At 36.6% G+C, this 23,810-nt stretch overlaps 1 protein-coding gene across 1 annotated transcript; it reads left to right on the top strand.

The window, feature by feature from the left end:
* The first annotated feature begins 570 nt into the window (after positions 1-570).
* Positions 571-5,440, top strand: LOC127879627 (uncharacterized). Its single transcript, XM_052426594.1, has 6 exons — positions 571-1,097; positions 2,415-2,583; positions 2,920-3,063; positions 3,410-3,540; positions 4,720-4,932; positions 5,115-5,440. Exons 1-6 carry the CDS (start codon positions 591-593, stop codon positions 5,166-5,168), a joined length of 1,218 nt encoding a protein of 405 aa, XP_052282554.1. The 5' UTR covers positions 571-590; the 3' UTR covers positions 5,169-5,440.
* Positions 5,441-23,810: the final 18,370 nt, after the last annotated feature.

Raw genomic sequence — 23,810 nt, 5'->3', positions numbered from 1 at the left:
CTAAGGCGGCGGCTAGGGCGAAGGCGGATAAGAAACATTTGGAGATTAACGAGGAGTTTTTCATGCCAAGACCGGACGTGTTCATTTACAGGTGTTACGCCAGAAATATTGAATGGCACTTGATTTCAACGGAAAGGACACTTAAATCTTTAGAGGAATTTTCGCAAGTTGCGTACATTTCTCCGGCATTTTTCACGTATGGATTAAAACTTGTGACGGAACCTTACTGTGTTCAAACAGCGATAAATGGCGTAGTACTTATCGTCATCATGGCTCCTAAGGCGCATGCGCATCGAATGAATATGGGATACGCGCTTGAAGCCGATGAGGAGGATCCAGCTATGAAATCTCAAGGTCGTCTGCTGCACAAGAAGGTCTTGAACAAACTTGTTTTAAACTACAGAAGCAACGACTCGTTCATATTTGAAATCCGTCTACCGGTAACGGGTACCTACAAACTCACACTCAACGGCGGCTTCGGGACTGAACTTTCCAATCTCTGCAGATTTAAACTAGTATCCAACGATACGCAGCGGGAATGGTTTTTCATCCCAGTAGAACCAGGACCCTCATGTTGGGGACCCGGTCCTATGGCGGAAAGAGTGGGTCTTCTGCTAGCTTCTAAGCCTAGCGGGGTCCTATTGATACAACCTAAGGCGCACTCTGGCGTTTCTAGGGACGTTAACGTGTACTACCATCTCACTACATTGAATTTTCATATCAACAAAGCGCTGTACCGAAAGTACGATTACACAGCGGAAGTAGTTCCGTCGACCTTTGTGCAAGACGGCCAAGTCGATGAGAAGATTTCGTCATTTGGGGACGTGAAAGGTGTACCGTCTACACTAAACCCTAAAGGGAAAGACCAAGACGAAAATGAAAACAATATTTTCCCAGTAAGAATCCAGATGACCAAAGACGCATCGACACGCCAGTTGTCAATCCAGGTTATTGGACGATTAGATGGTGGTGAGTGTGCCATCGTTATTAAGGCGACGGAAATGGAGGTGAGGAACAATCTGCGCATGCCAAGAAAGGACTCCACCGTGCCCGTGTGCTACTATCTACTCAGTGGAAACACCGTAACTCTCAGAGAAGTGAGTATGTAATCCTCATGGAAACAATTCTATCATATTGTTCTCGTTTCAAGATTTCGCGCTCAAAATTCAATAATGCATCAATAACACCGGATAATAATTCTTTGATACATAATAACTCAGTGCCAACAACATTAAATTATGTGAGAAGGGACTGTTATACAACGCTAGCTACATGTACTAGGACGTTTACTATTCTCTTCCCCTGACAAAGGAGAAAATTTTTGAGACATATTTTTTTGTCTTAAAGCCATATGTTAACCTTGTATTTTGCAGGTTCCTTGCAAAACATGTTATTTTGTCAGTTACGCACTTTTGCAATCTGGGTACCCTAAAAAATCCATCTTCTGTAAGACGTCTACAATGTCCAAAAACTTTATTTTTCAGTCGATCTCATGATTCTAACTAGATCTAACCTAAGTCATGTGTTTCATAACCGCATACCTTGCAGACCAATGCGTATAAGGCGTATCTAATATTGTGTACATGAGTTATTGCCTCATTCCCTTGCGAAAATACCCTGGTCACGTCTTTACTTGCACAACCATGGGTGCGTATAGAACAAGTTTTTTTTTTCGCCGAGCAACACTTTTACCGAGTACTCTGCAGACTTCATGCACGGCATGTGTCTGTTATTTCGTCGTTTTCGTAATTTTTTATAAGGGACCCCCCCCCCCCCCAAAAAAAAAAAAAAAAAAAATTACCCACAAAGACTTAGATGCACTTATGCACTTATTTTTCACTCAATATCGACCAAACATACGCTAAGTATAACCATATAATGTTGAATATAATGGAGATTATGCCATACAAGGCTTTGTGCACGGTTACTGTCCTATTGGACCTTTAAGTCGCAGGTTACACGAATCTATAATATGGTTTCCATATACATTTATTGGACATATATTTTTTCTGATAATTACATGCAAGATTATTGAGTATTTCGCTGGCCAGGCTGCGCGACAGCTGTTGGGTATTTTGTAAATCACAAAATGTTAAAGTATGGTGCGCTAAAATGTGTTCGTACACGCTAGCTTCAATAAACATAAAATCCAACCAACTTAATCCATTTATGCCTAGCGTCTAGAAAAAAAGGCCTTGGCAAACAGAGTAGACCCAGATGAGACGCCGCATAATGCGGCGTCTCATCTGTGTCTGCGCTGTTTGCTGTAAGGAATTTCTGTAAGAAATATTATAAATATTGAAATAGATATACTAGACATCCCTAATTTTGGAAATAAATTGATCCAATTTCGAAGGATGGGAGAGTCTACTAGGCATAACTGGGTTAATTACTTTTGCATGTCTTCATAACAGCCAACGGAGATCAAGCTGGCTAAACAGTCCCTTCAAGAGGCCATGTCGAGGGAAGACATCAACCGGATCCAAGCGGCCGTGGTCAGATGCCTCCGCATGAAGATTCCGCCCACCGACGACGAGATAGCGGCGGCCGACGCCAAACTGGAGTACCTAAGACTAAAGAAAGGTGATATATTTGATAAGACAATGTATATAGGAGACCGCGATATCGATATTTTAAATATTTCTTGAAGTCATGACTTTAAACGTTAAACGAGTGGAAAACTGTAAATGAATAAAGCACATTTTAATAAGCATTCTTTTTCGATGAATCTTTTTGAACGCTCATGAAAACCATAAAGCCTGTTTGTACTCAAAGCTTTTTAGCATTTAAAGTACCCGTATGTAGTTGTACTATATACAATATATTTAAGCTTTTTAAGTTTTAGCACAATAACTGGCGTAGTTAATAACGGAAAAAGATATTTAATTTGTTGAATAAATATAATGCCTTTTTTTACAGATATTATTGACTGCGTGAAACGACGTAACGCCCCTATCGTGACGGAAACGTTACGTAAGGTAGTCAACTATCGCTATCGGGAGGCGCTCGTCATCGAGGTGGAGAAGCTGCTCAACTTCCGGTCTGAACTTCTCGGTCTGCAGGGTAACTGATTATTTTGTTGCAGATGGGCAGATATACATTTTTTACATCATTTGCAGTTTGTGTCGGACGACAAAATGCAGTTACAGGAGAACATAAATAATCGACCATCCACGCATGTACTTCTATTTTCGGAATCGGATGGCTTAAAACAACTGAAACATTTTTCGACGATATGCACCATTTTGATTGAAAGCTTATTAAAAAATGGGCTAAAATTTTGGTTATGGAAATTGTATTGACAATGCATACGATAAATATCACTGTCAAGTTATAATGTACATCACGATTGTTCATCACATTGAATTGTAAAGCATGCAATTACCCGGTGACGACATTCATGTTTCAGGCTACACTAAAGAACTTCCGGGAATCCGGGAGGCTAATGAGGAGCTGTACAAGCTGACCAGTCCCAGCCCTGCCGTCCACAACACCTTAAAAGCGCTTCTTCTGCTCCTGGGATACAAAGGCGACACGAAGGTCAGTAATACAAATTGGCTGTGGTTGCTATACGCGCCCCTCACCTTGGCGTGCCAGGTCCAAGTCACACTCCCTTTGCACATGAGTCACTCAGAATCTTTATACGCACAGTTGCACTAGATTCAACTATTGTAAACAGCTACTAACGACACAGATTATAAAGCTATGTTAGATTGGCATCTTTATGTATCTTTGTCAATTATAGTTTATCTGTTGTATATATTATCGTACTTGAACGTTTGTCTATACTGGCATGGGATGTCTTCACGCTGGAACTAGATCCGTGTTAATTGAAAAATACTGATTTTAATTTGAACGTCAAAATCTTCGCAGTTCAGTTGGTTTTTGCGCAGCGCCATTACAACGTCTGCGGCTTAATTCAATCACATCTAAATTATTATAATGATTTCACGTTCCAGTTTTCTCCTTATCTTGTTCTGAATTGCATTTGATGCGTTAATGTGTTTTCGGAGTGTATGAGCAATCATACCTAATTAATTTACTAATCTCACTAAGGTGGGGCGAATATTTATGCCCCCCCCCCCGGTAGGGTGGCATATAGCAGTTGAACTGTCCGTCAGTATGTCAGTATGTCAGTATGTGTGTATGTCAGTCTGTCCGTCCGTCCGAAGAAAAACTTTAACGTTGGCCATAACTTTTGGCTTATTGAAGATAGAAACTTGATATTTGGCATGCATGTGTATTTCATGAAGCTGCAAATTTTGAGTGGTGGAAGTTCAAGGTCAAGGTCATCCTTCAAGGTCAAAGGTAAAAAATAAATAATAAAAAAAAATCAAAGCGGCGCAATAGGGGGCATTGTGTTTCTGACGAACACATCTCTTGTTAATTATGGCTTCAGTTTACAGCTATTTTGTTGATACTGAAATATGTTTTCCGTTTTACTGTGGTTTTGTGTTGTTGAGAGAAGCCGGAGTACCCGGAGGAAACCCGGCATGTCTGATACGATGACCACTAACCAAACCCAATTGCTTACCGGAACGGGTACATAACACGGGTCACCTAGGTGATAGCGCTTATACAAACCACTACGATAACCGGGTATTCATTGGATTTGATAACATCCACAGAAATGTATAATTATTTCTAAACATGTTCCATGGCTGGCTATCACATCACACAATTGAATTTTCTTTATATCCACGCTTGCGCCGTGTCCAGGATTGGGGCTACATCCACTCGCAACTGACCCTTGCCAAGGACAAGCTCAATCAACTGACGCTAATCAAGCGGATGGAGTACATGTCCGAGACAAACTTCCCGTGGGGAAACATGGACCTGGACACCCTCGACAATGTCAACTCCATCGTTCACAAGTACACTTATCAGCACGTGAGCCACGGAAGTCAGGCTGCCGCTACCATGTACAAATGGGTAAGTACGTTGTTAGTTATGCGCTTTGAAGAAGCATTAATATTTTAACAAATTAAACTAAATCTCCCATCCATGCTTTTTAATCGTTTTCCTGTCTGTATAGAAATAGTATTTCTTCTCGTACATTCATTTCTTTGCCTGAACACGAATTATCATACATGCTTCTCTGTTTGCTATTTCAGATAGACGCAATGCTAATACGGGCCAGAGATTACTTCAGAAACGCTGCATCATAAACATGAAAACTCTAGAGATATTTAACATAAAACTATTAATGTAAAATATGTTTTTGTCTATTTGAATAAGAGACCCTCTGTGATATGTGTGATGTCATTGAAACACTTAACATATTATTTTTAAAAAGCTCATAACTGGTATACGTTTCTTTTAATTATTTATTTTCATCCAGTAGTGACATGCTTAATATGGACTTCATATGCACAGTCCCTTAATTTCATGATTACGAATTAGTAAAATTTGCAATAAATGCAGTTAGCGGAATTCCTTAAGTGATCTTCATCATGGTGTCGTTCGATCATCGTTTATTTGAAATTACTTTGTTTACATATTTCTGTATATGATTGAAGTAAGCCTAGGTTTTTTACTTTGCACATTTTAATGTCTGTAGAATTGAAGTTGAATATGAAGACAACTTTTATAAAGCAATAAAAACAGAACGATTATTTACCCTTATGTATATGTATTGCATCATTTGTTCTGTTGAAGAGAAGGATCACTAATTTTGTTAAGGATGCCTCTCCGATGTCAGATAAGTGAGCGACATACATTTACTTTTTGTAAATGGCTATAATACTAACTGGCTCTAGCTTGGGTTATACACAATGTTTATCCCATACAACAGTTATTAAGGAATGTCGTTTTACCAAAATACTCCGATGAAAATACGGTTGATCGAAAACGATGGTATCGATTTATTTGTTGTATTTCAAAACCTTAACTTTTACGCCTGACATAAATTACATGGCAATTTTACCCCTGTTAGTTTCGGATAAACAACCAAAGGATTGAAATCAACATGAATGAATTGGTTTTAATATTATAATATTTTTGTTTAAAGTTTTTTGTAGTAAATACGGTTTTTACACGTATTTTGCGTGGCTTGATCGATGAGATAACATGTACGCATATCTTATTCTGAACTATACAAATTAAGGAGCACGTTCCTTTAAATTTACTGAAATAGATACCCGTGTATTTGGATTTTATATTGGCTTATGTACTGTGAAATATTAGCACCATAACTTGTGCTTCATATGTGTTTTCAATACAAAGGCGATTTATACAAAAACTCCTTCAAAGCGGACAGACGGGTATTGATTAACCCCCTATAAATCTGCTTAAAATTTTATTAATTAATACTAAATAACGACTAAACAAAACAAAACATACTTCACAATTAACTTCGCTTCTCAAACATCTAAACACTGTTGGATTGGTATTTTTTAACTGCAATTATGGTCTTTGACTTTCGAATAAACCTTTTTTTCGAATAACTATTTTTTTTTAATTCACATTACTGTTGATGAACCATTCTTTTTTAAACTACGAGCACAAGTTGTTTTTGTGACTCATTTGTACTTTTATTGCTTGTAAACAAATTTTGGAGCATTATTTCGCAATATGTTAATAACCGGATTAGAGATTTTAAACTACCCCCATACTTAAAATAAGTGTAACTTTCTTTACAGTCACTTAAGTCACGTTGAAAAGGCGAAAGAAAACAAAGCGTATTGATCGGGTATATCATTTGTTCTGAAGTGTATTATGTTAACAATAAAATCGAATGGAAATTTATTTTGCGTGTAAGCAGTGACAATGAAATCGAATTAAATACCACAAAATGGCTCCGATTACTAGTTTGTGTTTTAAAAGTATCGAATGAATATTGGACTAATTAAAAACTATACAGTCAGTGTATCTATGGATTGTTGGTTGCACATGGATATGACAACATACTGGTATGTATTAAAGAATTAAGTATTAAACTTTTCAAAATGGCATATAGTTTAAAATAAAGTTAAAATGCTTTTTTTCATCATTTAAAAACTATACACATAATGACAAATTTTAAATATGCACAAGGTGTATATAGATCGATAAACAATATTAGTTGAAGCAGCAATTAAGCGTAAATCAAGGCTTTCTTCAAAATAAGCTTTCAAGTTTTCCAATTATATACTGTAGAGGTTACGTTCATACACGCTGTTAAATGGGCGATATTTATTCTCCAAACACTTGCTTATTGGTTATAACAATAAGCCTGTCTATTTTTGGATAATGTGTTTGTTTGTTACTTATTGGTTGACACAATGAACGGCTGAATTAGACGATGTTTATTAAACGTATGTTTTCTTTGACAGCGATACCATTTTTCATATAAAGTTGTGACCCCAAACATATGCAGTCAGGTCGTATATATCGAAACAGTAACTACTTTTAGTCACTTTCATTTATCAAGCAAAAATCAAACAATATGAGTTTAACTCTAGTATAAATAAAAAAGTTTGTCTGGCATTTTCATGAGCAATTTTATTAGTGTGAGCGTTAGCTCACACTAATGTTACAAACCAAATTTTGCAAATCAGAATGCGCTTAACTGCTTAACTACGCTATGGAAAGACAACCACTGCATGTTTCAGTAAAATTAGCAAACGAAAATTGTATGCTAGAAGCGTCTGCTAGGAAAGATAAGTACCACGTCTGCCTGTTCACTGCAGTGGGTGTATATGACTAATAGCGTTTAACAGCTTGTAAGACGACATTGGCCAGTCTAGTGTTTATCATTGAAATCCGTACATATTGGCTGCTTTCACGGAAAACGGGGCTTAATGCATGTCAAATAAGATTAGCCTGTGCACACTGATTAGCATGTGCAATGCGCACAAGCTAATCAAGGACGACATTTCTGATTTTATAATGTTTTAAAAGTCTCTAGTACTGGGATGACAATTAATGCATATGCATTAAGCCCTGTTTTCCCAAAAGGAAGTTTAAATTATATTTTTTTGTTAATGATTAAAAAAACACATCTGGACTTGTGCTTTAAAACACACTCTTTATAAATTTGAATGGGTTGTGTTCATTTAAAACTTGCAATATAAATAGCTATAACATAATTTTTAAAACTGAGTTGCGTCTAAACGTATACAACAGCGAACACCTACAGTGCCTTCAGCGCTTTGATTAATTTTGCGTTCATGGCAACACACAAATGTAAGGCGCCGTGACAAACTATTTTGCTACATGTTACGTGAGTGAAAACCAGGTTCACGAGTGAATTATACCCTGATGATAAATTATATTTTCCAAACAAGCGCCAACTTGACTGTTCACAAAGCCTTATAGAACCACAGTATAGACATCCACGAATAATGAACATTATGAACCTAGCACATATGTTACACAATGAACATCAAAATGTGTATATATAAGACACACTTGTGTACATATATAAAACATACTTTTTATAATGTAACAGATCAGAGTCTAAAGAAACCCTGAGTACAAAACGTTCTGGAATACATGTATTTGCAATGGCATATGCTATGCATTTTATAATACTTTTAAATGCCAGATAAATCGATTTTGTATTTGCATGGACTCACAACACCACCATCATTTTGTTAAGATGTTGTTTTCATCGACTGAATAAGATTAAGTTTTACGACAAGTACGTATTGATAATATTGACAATATAGGACAATATCTACAACGAATTCAATTGCAGTCAGTAGATTTAGATCTAGTGGCGCACTCTGCATCTCATTTGTCAGAAGTTGAAATTCAAATAAAATCAAACAAAGCCATTTATCATCGAACGTTGGCGTCTACTACATAAACGAACTAATGGAATGTTATATTCGTTATCCTTTTTAACTGATTGTTGTGGTCACATGCGGAAGAACAACATTAAACGTAATGCCTCTTTTGAGTGTCAACGATAGTTAAAACTGGCCTTGCTTCTGATTTAAAGGGGCCTTTTCACAGATTTTGGCATGTATTGAAGTTTGTCATTACATGCTTTATATTGATAAATGCAAACATTGGATCTAAACAGCTCCAGTAAAACATTAGGAATAAAATTAAAGAAAGAAAAAAGTAACCCTCAACTGGGCTCGAACCACTGACCCCTGGAGTAAAAGACTATCGCTTAGACCACTCGGCCATCCGTGATCATACAGTTATTGATCTATTTTACATTTTATATAAGCAATCCTCGAAGTATCACAATATATAATGACAACAACACAACTCTCAAAAATGATTCAATCGTTTTGCGGTGCAACGCTCGATAATTTTCAGGTTTTCAAATCGTAAAAAAGATGCATATAATGGCTATTCTTGAGCATGGTAAATGTTCAGTATTACTTTTTCCTCACAAATATCATAACTAAAACGAAAATTTGCGAATCTGAACCATTTTTTTATTATTTTGTCAATAAACCAAAACGTGAAAAGGCCGTTAAAAACGATTTCATGTAAGAGTATATTATTACTGATTAAAAACTGGGTTTATTGCAGCTAGATGAATGATAATTGCGAGTAATATTTGATGAAATGTTGATGATATCGCTATGTAGTCTCGAATGCTCGTAATAAACGTCCAAATCGTTGTTTACGACTAAAAGCTTGATTCTGTAATGCGTTTAACTTGTCAGATAACAGGTTGGTGAAATTACATAGTGATTCTTAAAAAAAGAAAGATAATTTACCCTTTTCCGCTATTTCGAAATTTCTGTTATTGGCGACTCTATGGTACTTGCGTTATTGCAAACTTTTCCAGGCTTACAACCTTTTATATTTTCAACATTCAGCTAAATTGCTGTGCAATCCATTCTTGTTACTTCGAACCTACTATTACACAAATACATACTCACCATTTGGGCTGCACATGTTTTAAATGTAATGCCTTTATTTTTTAACAAATGAAAGCCCACCATTAATATCGTAACGTCCAAATAATTGTTCCTTTCAGATAATTGCTTGAAAGCGTTAAACTGTTAACCTACTTTTCAGTGCCCATAGAACCAATTTTTCATGACAATTTAAAACAAAAACAAATATCAAAAGGGCGGATTGAAAATACACACAAACTATCTTAACATCATGACTCTGCGTCGGTAGACACTTTATTCGGGGCATTGCTAATATTTATGATCGGGCTCTATCTGCGACAACGAGTATGTTCTATTTATTGAGCCACGTTATGGAAAAACTGGGCTTAATGCATAAGCGAAAGGTGTCGTCCCACATAAGCCTGTGCAGTCTGCACATGCCTATTAGGGACGAAACTTTCCGCTTTTATACTATTTTTCGTTTAAAGGATGTCTTTTCTTAGCGAAAATCCAGTTAAGGCGGAAAGTGTCGTCCCTGATTAGCATGTGCCGATTGCACTGACTAATTTGGGACGATACTAATTGAATGCATTAAGCCCAGTTTTCCCTTAACGAGGCTCTATTAATGACCGATTGGTAACGGATATCACCATAGCAGGTTGAAGAGTGACGTATAAGTGGCGAAAACCATGCTGCAAGGATGGGCAACAAGACAGCGAAAGCGTTACGCCGCAAAGTGAGTATCACCAGCGTTAACGTTTTGTCATGCACTGCCATTACTTTGTTGAAACTGAACGTTCTTTCTACAATTGCAGCATGAAAATTGTACATTTATGCCATTAAAGAAGAAACGACTTACATTTTTGTATCTAATATTCATATCGAAATTATATGTTGAAAAGAAAATACGTGATAATACGTGATAAAAAGTAAGAATTATATACATTTCTTACGATGAGCCAATCGTGATTTTTTATTTGAAACACGACCTTTGTCATTTTACCAGTAATTGTATAATTTAAATGTTATAGATAAAACCATTAACAAAAAAGCGCGTTTTTTAAAACAGTTTACACGCGATGAAATTCAATATCGTAGCAGTTACAAACACTAACAATACATTGTGATTGTCATGTCATCATATCCGTGTGCATGCGTATATATTTAACAAATTGACAAAAAAGAGTTTTTAAATTTACCCGTAAAGTGAGAACACGAAACTTTGCGTGACTTTATGGTGGACAGGAGAGGCTTTGATCAGATTGCGCGGGCGCGGGCTGATCGGGATCTGCGATGGTCGCATAGCACATTAGACACAGTTTTGCATGAAGCGGGTTTATTATTACTATTATGGATAACGAGAAATCATAGTGCATTCATATAGAACACCATTGTCAACATCATGAACAGGAAGAGTAGCCATCGCTTCTATGAAACTATTCTTCCAAACGAGCCTCCGGGTAAATGTTCCCCAAACATGTCTTGTGAAAACGGACATGTTAATACAGAAGAAAACAAATAACACGTAGTTCCACGTTATTCTCACGTCAGTCTTAATTGTCCTTCGATTCAAATATATCAGAACCCATTTGCTCGAAACATAGTTGCAGGTGTGTTTATACCAGCTACACTTTAATTAAATCATCATCATATATATAAGCTTTAAAACAAAATTCTATATATGCTGTAATACAATCTAAATTAGTGTCATGTTCTGAAGAGTTTGAAACACATTTTTTTAATTAAAGAAACTGAACTCTAAGCTTTGTTAAATGATAAAATGTTGAGCAAATGGGTCAAGTATGTCACTTGAAATGTTTGCAATTTCTTACTATGCAAAAGGTGGTAGTGGCACCAATCTCCGAGGGCACTGTAAATGCAGACCAGCACACGACTGAGAAACTGGAAGTGCTAACTGAGGACGAGGTGGATAGTAATGCAATGGGGAAAGCTATAGCAGTCCGTAACAATAATATATCGGACACGATTAGTGAGGCTAATACTGATAGAGCGGCTCATGAACTAGTAGATGTAGATAACAAAGAGAATATTGAGGAGGATAACTCAAATGTTGCAGAGGTTTTATTTATTTTATAACCTTTTTATATGCACCATAACTCCCTTAACATATAGTAACCTTCCGTTGGCAAACGTAAAACAAGCGTCTACTAACAAAGCTTCTGTATCATAGATGATTGCTGTTGATTCCCCTCACCATATACATTGCATTGGGCTGAATTACAAGCACTTTTTTCAAAGAATCATGAAGTGTTAAAGATAATTGAATCGATAACTTGTAATGGAAACGTTTAAATTAAAATAAGAGTGAGGCACATGAAAGCAGCTTGTTAATTTAATCTTATTTGACTGATTGGATGGCATTTTGCAATACGTCGGTTGTTTCTAAATATATGCATGTGACTTTCGACACACTAACTAGAGGTTAATTGAATTTTAGCCTTAAATTCTGAGAAACTTGGCTTAATGCATGTGCGTTAAGTGTCGTCCCAGATGTCCGCACAGGCTAATCAGGGACGACACTTTCCGCTTTTATGGTATTTTTAGTTTCAAGGAAGTCCCTCCTTACCGAAAATCAAGTTAAGGCGGAAAGTGTCGTCCCTGATTAACCTGTGCGGACTGCACAGGTTTATCTTGGACGACACTTTACGTACATGCATTAAGCCCCGTTTTCTCAGAACAAGGCTCATTTAGTCGGTATGCACAGATTGACAATATTACAAAATCTTGTTGTATTCACACAGAACGAGCATCGTGTTTGATGCTCAGCTTTTTCACACATCGATTCAAGCATATCAGCGAGGGTTTTGATTAAATAGATTCTTAATTAAAATGGATGCAGTGTAACTAAACTTTTGTATTAACATGAGTGGATCACAGGTGATAAGCGTGTGGATATGATATTAATAAGTGAAAACTTAATTTTGCTCGATAAATAATTATATTATAACGACAAATCAAGTTTTCTGAAAAAAAAATTTTTACTATCAAATATATATATATATATATATATATATATATATATATATATATATATATATATATATATATATATATATATATATATATATATATATATATATATATTTGATAGTGATTTTTTTCAGAAAACTTGATTTGTCGTTATAATATGATTATTTATCATTCAAAATGATGTTTTCACTTATTAATATCATAGCCACACGCTAATCACCTGTGGAGTGGATATTTTGTTTTAGATTCCACAACGGTAGATCTGAACTTCTTTACTCTATTTTGTTGTCTATAATTATACTATTTTAACTCACTTTTTAACAAAAAATAATTATTTTGTACGGTGTGTTAGGTCAAGTAGTACACCAAAGCTAAACTTATTATCTCCTTTTTCCATATATCTGTATTTGAGAGCAACATTTTAAATTTGGTAAAAGTTTGTCGTTATCGTGTTTCTGCTTTTCTAAATCCCTAACCGATAATGTATTTATATGCGTAGTTAAACATTTACACGATTTTTTTTCATTAACACGCAATTGCATTAGGTATTTATTCGTGAATATAGCTTGATATTTAATCATGAATATACCTATGTTTAACTTTATGTACAGCATACATCGATTAATACGTAACTAAGATGCATAGTTGATTTATTGTGATTCAGTATTTGAATTTTTGTTAAGAGATTTAGAGGTGAAACGATTACAAAATTTCTTCAAAGTGAATATAAGATTAAACCAGATGCAGTAGAAATTATATTTTATATTTTAATATTGAAATGCTTACGTTCAGGTATAGGTTATTGTAAATAATAAATATTTAATTATTTTATGTAAATATTTAAAGAAGTTTTCAGCTGATTAATCTTTATAATTCCAGATTATTTATAAAACGATGCGTACATACGTGTTTGCAAACGAGTAAGATAATTGTTACTCTTACATGTAAGGTTTTCTCCAGATGAAGTGTATTTGAAATCGGGCCTCTGGTCGCCTCTAATTGCCAACATTATCACATGCATTGCTTTTGCGTAAGCTCTATGAACTAACAAAAGCTTGACAAATAGACATGTGTTCTGTTTTCCTTATACGCAGGCCAACGAGGTGCCCGCAACGATGCCAGGTTACCGGCCACCCGAGCCGCAGCTGCTGACGATAGACGACATCCGGTCTCCAATCCCGTGGTACCAGGATGACGAGGAGGAGAGGGACGAGTTCAACTGGACACAGGTGGAGGAGGATCTCCTGGAATTCGAGGATGGCAAAACGATCGTGTCATATCGTACGTATACAGTCTTTTAATTTGATTTGTACCGACTTAATGCAGTGCATGTGTAGTGACAATAGAGGCACATCACTGTATAACTCAAAGGCAAACGCTGTTTTGGGTACTAAGCATTGTGTCATCGAATTGTAAATAACTTTATAGAAGAACGAGTAATGCATTACTACGAGGCGAAACTGAAGAACATATTTCGTTTCACTTTTCTGATGACATTCAGAAATCTAGCAAACATTTGTTGTCACCTTTATATGAATATTATATCAAAGGTCAAATACTTCAGCATCCAGCTACGCAACGGCCGGAACGGCAATCACGCCTCGCTCCGTGCTCATCAATTCCCCGCTGGTGTCGGGGCCCCTTATATCACGACCCCAGATGACCCCTTCCGGCCGCCGGATCTCGTTTATGAACCAAGAGAAGACGCGTAGGTCCCTGGGGAGAACTTCCGTCCTCTCCGTCGACGCTGTGTCTATCCACGGAATGCCGAGAAGGAACCCGCCGAGGAAAGGGTCCCTAAACTTTTCCGTCATTGACGAACATGCTAGAACGGTAAGAGATATGATGGCGATCCGGGCTTTTCTGCGTAAATCGTTCTCGATGGGGACCATTTACATGAGTCCCGTTTGCACCAACAAATATGTTGACCTGTTTAAGACGACAAAGAAGTAACACGTGGTATGATATTGATATTGATAGTGGGTGATATTAACGGCAATATTTATCGACCTTTTCAAAATTGCTGACGTTGAATCTAAGTCATCTACATTGTTCCTTTAAAATCCAGGCACGACCGGAGCACGTTGCGACGTTCACTGCCCTGACGGAGTATTTAAGGAAGCCCATTCGCTATCATCCCCTGACCGACCTGATGATGGCTAGGGGTCTTATAGTGTGGCTTGCATACCAGAAGACCCAGAGCTCCGTCATGGTGCCATCAACCATCACCACACCGAAAGGTTTACTGAAACTCGTTGCAAACGGCAAGAAGTCTTATTCGGAAGCCTACTGCGTTTTGTGCAGGTTAAGTTCACATTGGTTAATATTTACATGGAGATCTCTTTTCTAGTAAATGATATGTTTATGTTTTGGAAAAAAAACTTCCTGATAAAATGTAGAGAACTGTTTAGCTAAGCTCACGGATTTAATTGTTTGGAGGTACATAATTGTCAATTGAGGCTATTTGGAGCTAGCCTAGATGTGGTTGTAAAATGTTACACTAATGATATTTTGGCTAGTTACAGAGACTATATTTAAACTCTTCAAATGCAATCTTTTCCAATTTTATATATTCGGGACTTGTTGCGGAACATTTTACTATATTTTCTTAATGAATATTAAGGTAAAACATTCGGTAAGACAGCTAAACCTTTTTTTATGTTCCACAGGGAGGCGGGTCTGTCATGCGTTCTTATTAACGGTATTGCTAAGCGGACTGAGATGGATATGTCCGACCCGAGTGGTCAAGTGGTCAACGACACGTGGACAGCGGTGTACGTGGAGGCGGACTGGCAACTTGTGCATCCGTACTGGATATGCAGGGTACGGACTACTGTTGAAATGAGGCTTCTGTTGGTAAAATAACTAAGTACGTGTGGGGAATTCTTTCCCAAGGGCAATATACATTGTAAGGTCGTTTAAAAAATATATGGTAAACTTGGAGACGTAAAACGTGTAAATATGTGACAATTTATAACGGTTCAAAAGTATGATCTGGATTAGAAAACAATGCCAACATAGTATTGGAGACAGTATTTGTTTAAATAACACAACACAATGTACATCCATATTGTTTTTTAGTATAAAAGTAATGCATACCATCCTAAAAATAATACGTCAAACAGCCATCCTAAAACAAAACGTGAATCAACACTAATGGAATGCTTCTGCCAACATATATTTTTGACATGACGAAACAGTTTAAAAATCGTCGCCCATGCTTTTTTAGGGATTGGACGGATTAGGCGGTTCACTGGATGACTGGATTCGACGAGAAGTAGAAACAGGTGGTCGCAAACGCGCAGAGGTCGTTAAGCAACTGAAAGAGATTGTCAAAGTCTTCATAAACGAGGATTATTTCATGCCTACACCTGAAGTGTTCGTGCACTCCAATTGGACAGATGATAACAGATGGCAACTTTTGCGCCCTGAATATACCATACTAACAAAAAGCGAGTTTTTATTTTTGCCAATTTTGTTCCCGGCATTTTTTAGATTCGGTCTCCGTCTGGTGAGTGAACGGTGTTGTTCGCTAGAATCTAGTGAAGGAAAGGTGAAAATATGGATATCGGCTGATTTCAACAATGCTCACAGACTGACATTGTCAACTGAACTGCATTTACTCAGTACCGAGTGTGCCAATCATAAACTCATTCTACCACATTTAAACAAACTCGTGATTCACAGTCGTCACAATGACTACTTTTATATTGAGGTTCGTTTTCCAATTGAAGGAACGTTTAGACTAGAGATCAACGGTGGTTACCACGGTTCCCATGCGCTCAGATTGTGCCAGTTTAGGCTTATCTGCAACAGGCGTATAGACGACTTCAAATACATCCCCTATGAACCATTTCCGCTTATGTGGGGACCAGGCCCCGAGTGTCTTCCATTTGGACTGACTCTACCATCGAAACCAACGGGTATTGTTAGGATCTACCAACAAATTATACCCGCTGATCCACATAATTTACACACGTTACAACGACCACCTGTCTATAAACCACGGCAATTCCATTTTCATCTTCATGTTGAGAAGTCAAAGCTATTCGATTATGTGACTGAATTGCGCGGTTACCTTCCTGACGATAATAGCGGGGAGGCTACCCCTTTGGATTCCAGAGGACAGCTCGTCGACAAATCAAGGGTAAAGACTCCAAAGAAAGGCAAGATAGCGCCAGAGGACGGCGACTATTCGCCATACCACGAGTGTTATAAGGAACCGAAGAAGCGGCAGCTTGTCATAAACGTGCAGGTACCCCACGAAGGCGAGTTCGCGTTGGTCATAAGCGCGCTACCTTACGCAATTGGCGACGATGGTAAAACGAAGGTCTATTCCGAACCAACGGTTGTGTGTGTGTACCTTCTAAGAACGATGGATGGATTAAACAGAGAAGTAAGTGAGTCGCGCTCTTAAAAAACCGAGCTTAATGCAAGTGCGTAAAGTGTGGTCCCAGATGAGCCCATGCATGCCACACACGCTAATCAAGTTCCGCCTAGACTAATTTTTTGTTTAGGAGTGAGTGGCTTCCTTTCAACGAAAATTGCCATAAAAGCAACAAGTGTCGTCCCTGATTAGCATGTGTGGACCGCATGATTTCATATAAAGAATATACATATTTAGAATTTGACTAGTATTACAATGGAATGAAATACATTTTGTAATCTATATACACATATTTAATACGATTACTGTATGCAAACTTAATGTACAATCTGAACATTTATTTTAGTTTTGTTAAAAAAAAATCCCAGTCCATAAAATGGAAATGACACTTCAGAACTTACCCAGGATTTCTTAACTGTATATGAGAAACATAACCTGTTCCAACAGGAAAGAAACCTCTATCAATATAAACTGTTAATATATTTTGGTACAGAAAAAATGAAACTCCATAAACATTGTCAGAACATATATTCTTTTTAATATCCGCCATTCGTGAAAGGCGAAAGGCGAACGAAAAATTGCCTATGAAATACATGGCATTGCAATAAGTTGATTACGTAAGAGCTATCTGTCAATTAACAAGAAGAATTACGCTCTGATTGCTTGCCAACGTGGCTTATAAGTAGCCTCGTCTGTGCAACATGAACACTATTAAAACCTCTATTTCAGAACGGTCACCAAAAACTCGCAAGGGCCGAGCTACTAGCTACCATGCTCGGAACCAACCCGACTGCCGTGTACAATGCACTGGACAAGTGCCATAGGACAAAGATAAACAAGCACGATGACGAACTGGCGGCGGGGAAAAGCAGGGCGGAATATCAAGCGATGAGAAAAGGTACGGCATATGTGATTATAGATCTATCATTTCAAGCGTATTAAACTAACAATTTGCTGTCCACAAGCTTATTCGGTCTTAAAACAATACATTCTATGGTTATTACATCATGCACTATGCATTAATACAATTAAATTGTGTCTTTAGTTTATGCATCAACGCATCACAGCTCGAATATTATCTATAAATAACTCCTTTTTAAATGTGTATGCGGTATTGATAAACCTTTGTATTTTGGAAAGAAGAATATATGTAAACAAAGATATATAAACCAACAATGCTTTATATTGATATATCTTTGATTTAAAATGATACATGTTTCAGAAATATTCGACGCAATTCATCGCCGAAACTATCGCGTCTGTAACGAAACGCTTGTGAAACTCAGCAAGTATAAGAACAAAGGCGCTCTGGTCCTTGAAACACGTCGCCTGTTTGCGCTCCGTAATCAGCTGAAGAAGTTGCTTGAGTTTCCCAAATACATACCGGAACTTCGGCACGCTGGCGACGACCTTCTGTTCGTCGGAGACCCGCCACCGGAAGTGCACATAACAATGGGTGCATTGCTACTTCTGCTGGAGGAGCCTGATAAAGCGATAGAGGTATGTCTCCAAACAGGAGATAGAGAGTTGTAAAGAAATGTGAACGCATTTGTGAATTAATGTGGTTTTAAATACCCTATTATACAAATGTTGGAATGTATGTTATATTGTAAACATAAATTTGTGTATTACAATTTGAAAGTTAAAATCCATGTATTATGAAAGGAATAATGTACAGATACCAAACATATCCTGCAATCAGTATGTATTATAATATCAAATATAGGTTAAAGTATTCTTAATAAATTTTATGTTATTGAAATCAATCTCAATCGTATTGGCTAAGACATGGACTTTCAATAAATTAAGCCTTACTGATTTACTGGCTTAATTTATTTAATCAAATAATTATATGAACTACCATTCAAGATCCACGTTTTTCACAATAACGTTTGATTCTGGTTTGTTTAGGGAATGGTATTTTTTAATTAAGAATTTTAAAAATCTATATAACATACTTTAGCCAAGTAATGCAATGTGTGTTATATACCATATGCGTCAAGTCTGTCACACAGTCTGGTTAGGAGCTTCTTTGTCCACCACAAAGTCGTGCAAGGGTTCTGGTTCTCATTTTTGGACAGCGTATCTTCATACAATTGTGCGCAAAGGCGCAGGCTGGTCTGGAGCTACGCTGGTCGCATATGGCTTACGCCCAATTTTTTCACAACGCGAGTCAGTTGATAAATTCGTATAACCAAATACCTGTATAGTTTTAAACTTGCAAATAAAGATTGCAAACATTAACCTAACACGGACCTTGTTTTGGATGACAATTTTAAAACATCATTACAACGAATATATATTTGAGTGTTTTCGTCGTGAAGTCAATTTCACTTCAGAAAATAATATCACACTGCAATACGGCTATAGTCTTTTGTTAGTACGCAAACGATAAACAATGTTAAAAGAACACACATAAAAAAGTAAACCTATTTTAACTTAACTTCGTAAGTATGAGTGTAATGCGGTTTATCCTCGACAGAGCTGGGACCACATAAAGAAACAGATCAGTAATGAGCACGTGTACAAGCAGATGTCACTGGTGGCCGAGCTGTTTCCGTCCTACAACACCCGAAACAAGATCCTCACCTTGCTCGCTGAGTATAACTTCGACCGAGTCAAAAGGGTCAGCGAGTCGGCCGCAAAGTTTTATGTTTGGGTTAGTGCCTTTACTCCTTTTGCATAATTATTTTAAATATTCAGGCTACACGAGCTTGTTAAATATGATATAATTAAGTATGATAATTTGCCGGTAGTTTGGTCAAAAGGCGTTGAAGGTATTAAATGTTTCCATCAAGCAACAAGTTTGTTTAAATTACGTTATACATTTTGAAAATTTAGGATGACAGTCGTTGTAAAATTATTCACTTTTTCATTGTAACGTCTTGGGAATTTGTTAGTATAAGCTCGCATAAGTCTGAGTACTTATATTCCTTGATTTATCTAACGAAATACAAACAATGTCAGATCAATATACATTTTTTCGGTTGCTGGCAGTTTCCATAATCCAACATCCTTGGTACGCTTAGTAGGAAAAAGGGGTCAGTACCAAAATAGTACGAAGCAAATAGATTTTGGTGATATAAAGAAAAAAGCCATGAGTTATATTGGGAATTTGTAAATAATTATCGTATTCCAAATGTAACTATGTTGTTTGCCATTGATTTCGGTTGTTCTTATCCTAAAAAGTACGACTTGTGATGTCCTTTCAGACACAAAAGGTTATGGGCGTTTTAGAGGACATAGATTTCACCGTGGATCCGGGAATTGACGAGGAAAAGCTCGCACAGGCGGCTCAGCGTCGGGAAATAGAGGAAAACAACGTGCACCTTACGGTCTCTAAAACACAGCTGAAGCCGAAGAAGGTCACAATCCTCGATGAGGAGGCTAGTGAATATGGCGCTCGTGTGATGTCTATTGATATGGCATCGGATATGGCGGCGGTGGACGCACAGAGGCAGGATATTGTAACAGAACAATTGTAGCTCTAATTTGTAAACACTTTGAAATATAACTGAGCTAGATTGTACAACTCTGTGAACTTTTGAGTAGAAAGCTCGGCTTATTTTTTTCTTTCGTTTTTTTTTTGCAATTCCCAATATAACAAGAATATGCAAGCGCATGCAGAAACCTTTTAAATTTCATTTTAAGATTACGTTTTTAGTTATTTTTCGTTTATTGAAATTTAATTTAGCTAATACGATCGAATATAGCAATCATGATTGCAAAAGTGAGTCGCGTTCTGAGAAAACTGGGCATAATGAATGTGCGTAAAGTGTCGTCCCAGATTAGCCTGTGCATTCCGGGTAAGTTGAAATCAACAGCTCAATAACTGCTGTGCTGACTATACAGACGGAGTGAGGCTGAAGGGACCGGTTCATATATTTTTCTTTTCTTGGAAATGTCCTTGAATTAAAATGGAAACAAAACTGTAATACTTGGAACAGTTTTTTTTATAATAATTGTAATAAAGAAAATAATACATTCCATGTCGTTCGAACCAGAGACATATACAAGTAAAAGCTGACGCGCTACACATTCAGCATGCACGGGTTCGAATTAAGTGGGTAGTTTTTACGTTTTTTTTTACTCAATAATCGATTAAAAACTTTACTTACGCTGAACTATTTTTCAATTTCGATTGAATGTACTCTCCATTAACGAAAAGATGTTGATTAGCATATTTTTGGATCAAGTTTTTTTATTTGGCTTGTTTGAATAAAATGAATATTTTTTTTCGAATTTATGACTATTTTTGTCGAAACTTGTCTTTTTGCCGAAATATAAACAACGCTGTAAGCAATGAAAAAGAGACTTGTCAAAAAAGGCAAGTGCATTGTAGCACTGCAAAAAGCTTAAATGGAATGTTTTACACAGTAAATCATGATTGTTCCAATTTGAAAATAGTACAACAGGTTATACTATTGCAAAATTGAGTCATGGGGATTTAAAACACGAAGTCGTGAAATTTTGAAATTATTTCACTCTGCAAATAAATTACGATCAGGAACAATTACTATTATGGACATAAAACATGAAGAAGGTTGTGCTGAAAGGACGTATAGTATTTTTCTGTCCTATCAAAATTGGACATATACATTACATCACAGTTACAAAAAACTACGACAATAGACACATATTGAAGTTCACTAACATGGGACATAGGGATATACAAGTTCTCGAAATGTTCAATCCAAGTAAACGAAACATAAATCATGGAATATTGAAATGGAACGCGCGTTTTGTTATGTTAAAATGGTGCAGAAACGTAACAAAAGAACAGAATTAAAGTTGGAAAAAAATATAAATAAGACAATTTGAAAGTAGGTAAGACAACATGATGAAAAGAGTTGCACTGTTGCACATTTTTATGTACATGTAGTGTGATTATAAAAGAAAAAAAGTGTTCCACGGTGAAATTTAGAATGAATAGTGTATATTTTAAAATGGCACGTCGCAACAAGTAATGAAGTGTGAATTCAATTCAAAAGTACAGGTTCGTTTAAATGTCCACAAGTGTTATATTGTACATGCGTTGACACGTGACATAAACATTATTTCTTTGCGATAGAATAATACTTATTTATTCTTCATTTCGCAACAAAAAATGAAAATCAGGGGCGTAGCTAGCATTTTTTGAGCTGTAGGCCCGGAATGATACATAAAAACGGGGGGTACGGGGGTCCTTCTCCGGAAAAGTTTTAAATCCTATTACGCCTGTGGTGAGATATAAAGCATATCTAAACTAATAATAAGATAAGACTTTGGCCTGTTTTTCTTTGATATTTTACTGTTTTATCTCAATGTCATTGAACTAAATTTTACTGTATTATATTTATACCAGAGAACTAAATTTTAAAACAATATGGAACAAAGAAACATTTAAAAGTGTAACACTCCAGTCAAACAATGGGAATTCTTTCCAATAATACTGTCTGCATGTCTTTAACAGCACAATTTTGTTCGGCATCAAGGGACCAAACCGACCCGGATTCAGTCAATGGATCGGGATACAGGGACAAGAGCTCCATTTTAATTTCCCGCGGTATTAAACGTCATTCGGAATGTTTCTAAAAAATCCAACGATAATCGAGTACAACTTACTGTAGTGTTGGAAGGGAGACAAGTAGATCTACATGTAGATCTATGTAAATTTGTTACAGCAAGTCACGTGAAAAGTAGCGAGCTAGAATCTATGCACATAGAAAGAAGTAGAGTTGATAATTAGAAGATATGTCATTTGAACAAGACCAGAATCCATTGTATGAGGATTATGCCAATATGAAATGCAGATTTCTAACACCTCACTCCCCTCAGGGTCAACACTTTAATGTGTTTTTCGAAGTTGAAGCATTTTAATTTTTTCATGTTTAAATAAAAATGTTGGCTCGGGCCTGCTGTGTCTAATAGCAGCTACGCCCCTGTAAGACACAAGTGATATGAAGTGCATGCAATCTCGGTATATAATAAATATGTGTAAAAAGCAATAGCGACGATTTAAAGTGTTGTTGACTGTTATTTAATGGCGAGTACTGTATATTCGAAGCATTGATATATTCTGTTATATTTATATACTGTGGACTATGTGGCTTATTCGCATTGTTTTTAAAGCTGCTGCTTCACAGTTGACAACAATAAAGAAAGTGAAAACGGGTTTTAAATCAAAAGAGAAACACTATCTCACCTACAAGCACTGACTGAAATCAAATTTTAGGCATATACTGCAAAAGTTCCATTTAACCTGTATTATGCCACTGCATTCGTTCAATCCGATTTCAAACGCAAAGATTCAAGATGCATTTCGGGTATATATATATATTGTGTAACTCTAAGCTTGTTGATGTAAACATAATATGTAACCGGTGATTAATGAACTCTTGAAAAACTATCTTTAGAACGTTTTGATAAGCAATTAACTTAGCAAATGGTATGTTCAATCATTTCCGACATAAAAATTACCATAACATTTTAATTCAGAGAGGCTTTATCAAAAAAGGCCTTTCAATTCGGACATTTTTATTTGTGTTTTGTTTCTTTCTATACTGTGATGTGTTTTTGACTGTACATGTATATGTTATCTATTTATTGTTTACACTACTTACACAATTAAGGCGTCATGTTATTCGTCTTTTCTACTAACAACT

The sequence above is a fragment of the Dreissena polymorpha genome, chromosome 4 (assembly GCF_020536995.1).
Source record: "Dreissena polymorpha isolate Duluth1 chromosome 4, UMN_Dpol_1.0, whole genome shotgun sequence".
Lineage (NCBI taxonomy): Eukaryota > Metazoa > Mollusca > Bivalvia > Myida > Dreissenidae > Dreissena > Dreissena polymorpha.
The sequence above is the reverse complement of the archived record's forward strand: the minus strand, read 5'-3'. Positions and strand labels throughout refer to the sequence as shown.

Bases quoted from the DNA above. Each gene is read 5' to 3' on its own strand.
- LOC127879627 (XM_052426594.1), top strand. From the start codon at position 591: ATGGCGGAAAGAGTGGGTCTTCTGCTAGCTTCTAAGCCTAGCGGGGTC. The intron at 3,064-3,409 runs GTAACTGATTAT...TTCATGTTTCAG, and splicing joins TGAACTTCTCGGTCTGCAGG to GCTACACTAAAGAACTTCCG. The intron at 4,933-5,114 runs GTAAGTACGTTG...TTGCTATTTCAG, and splicing joins CCGCTACCATGTACAAATGG to ATAGACGCAATGCTAATACG.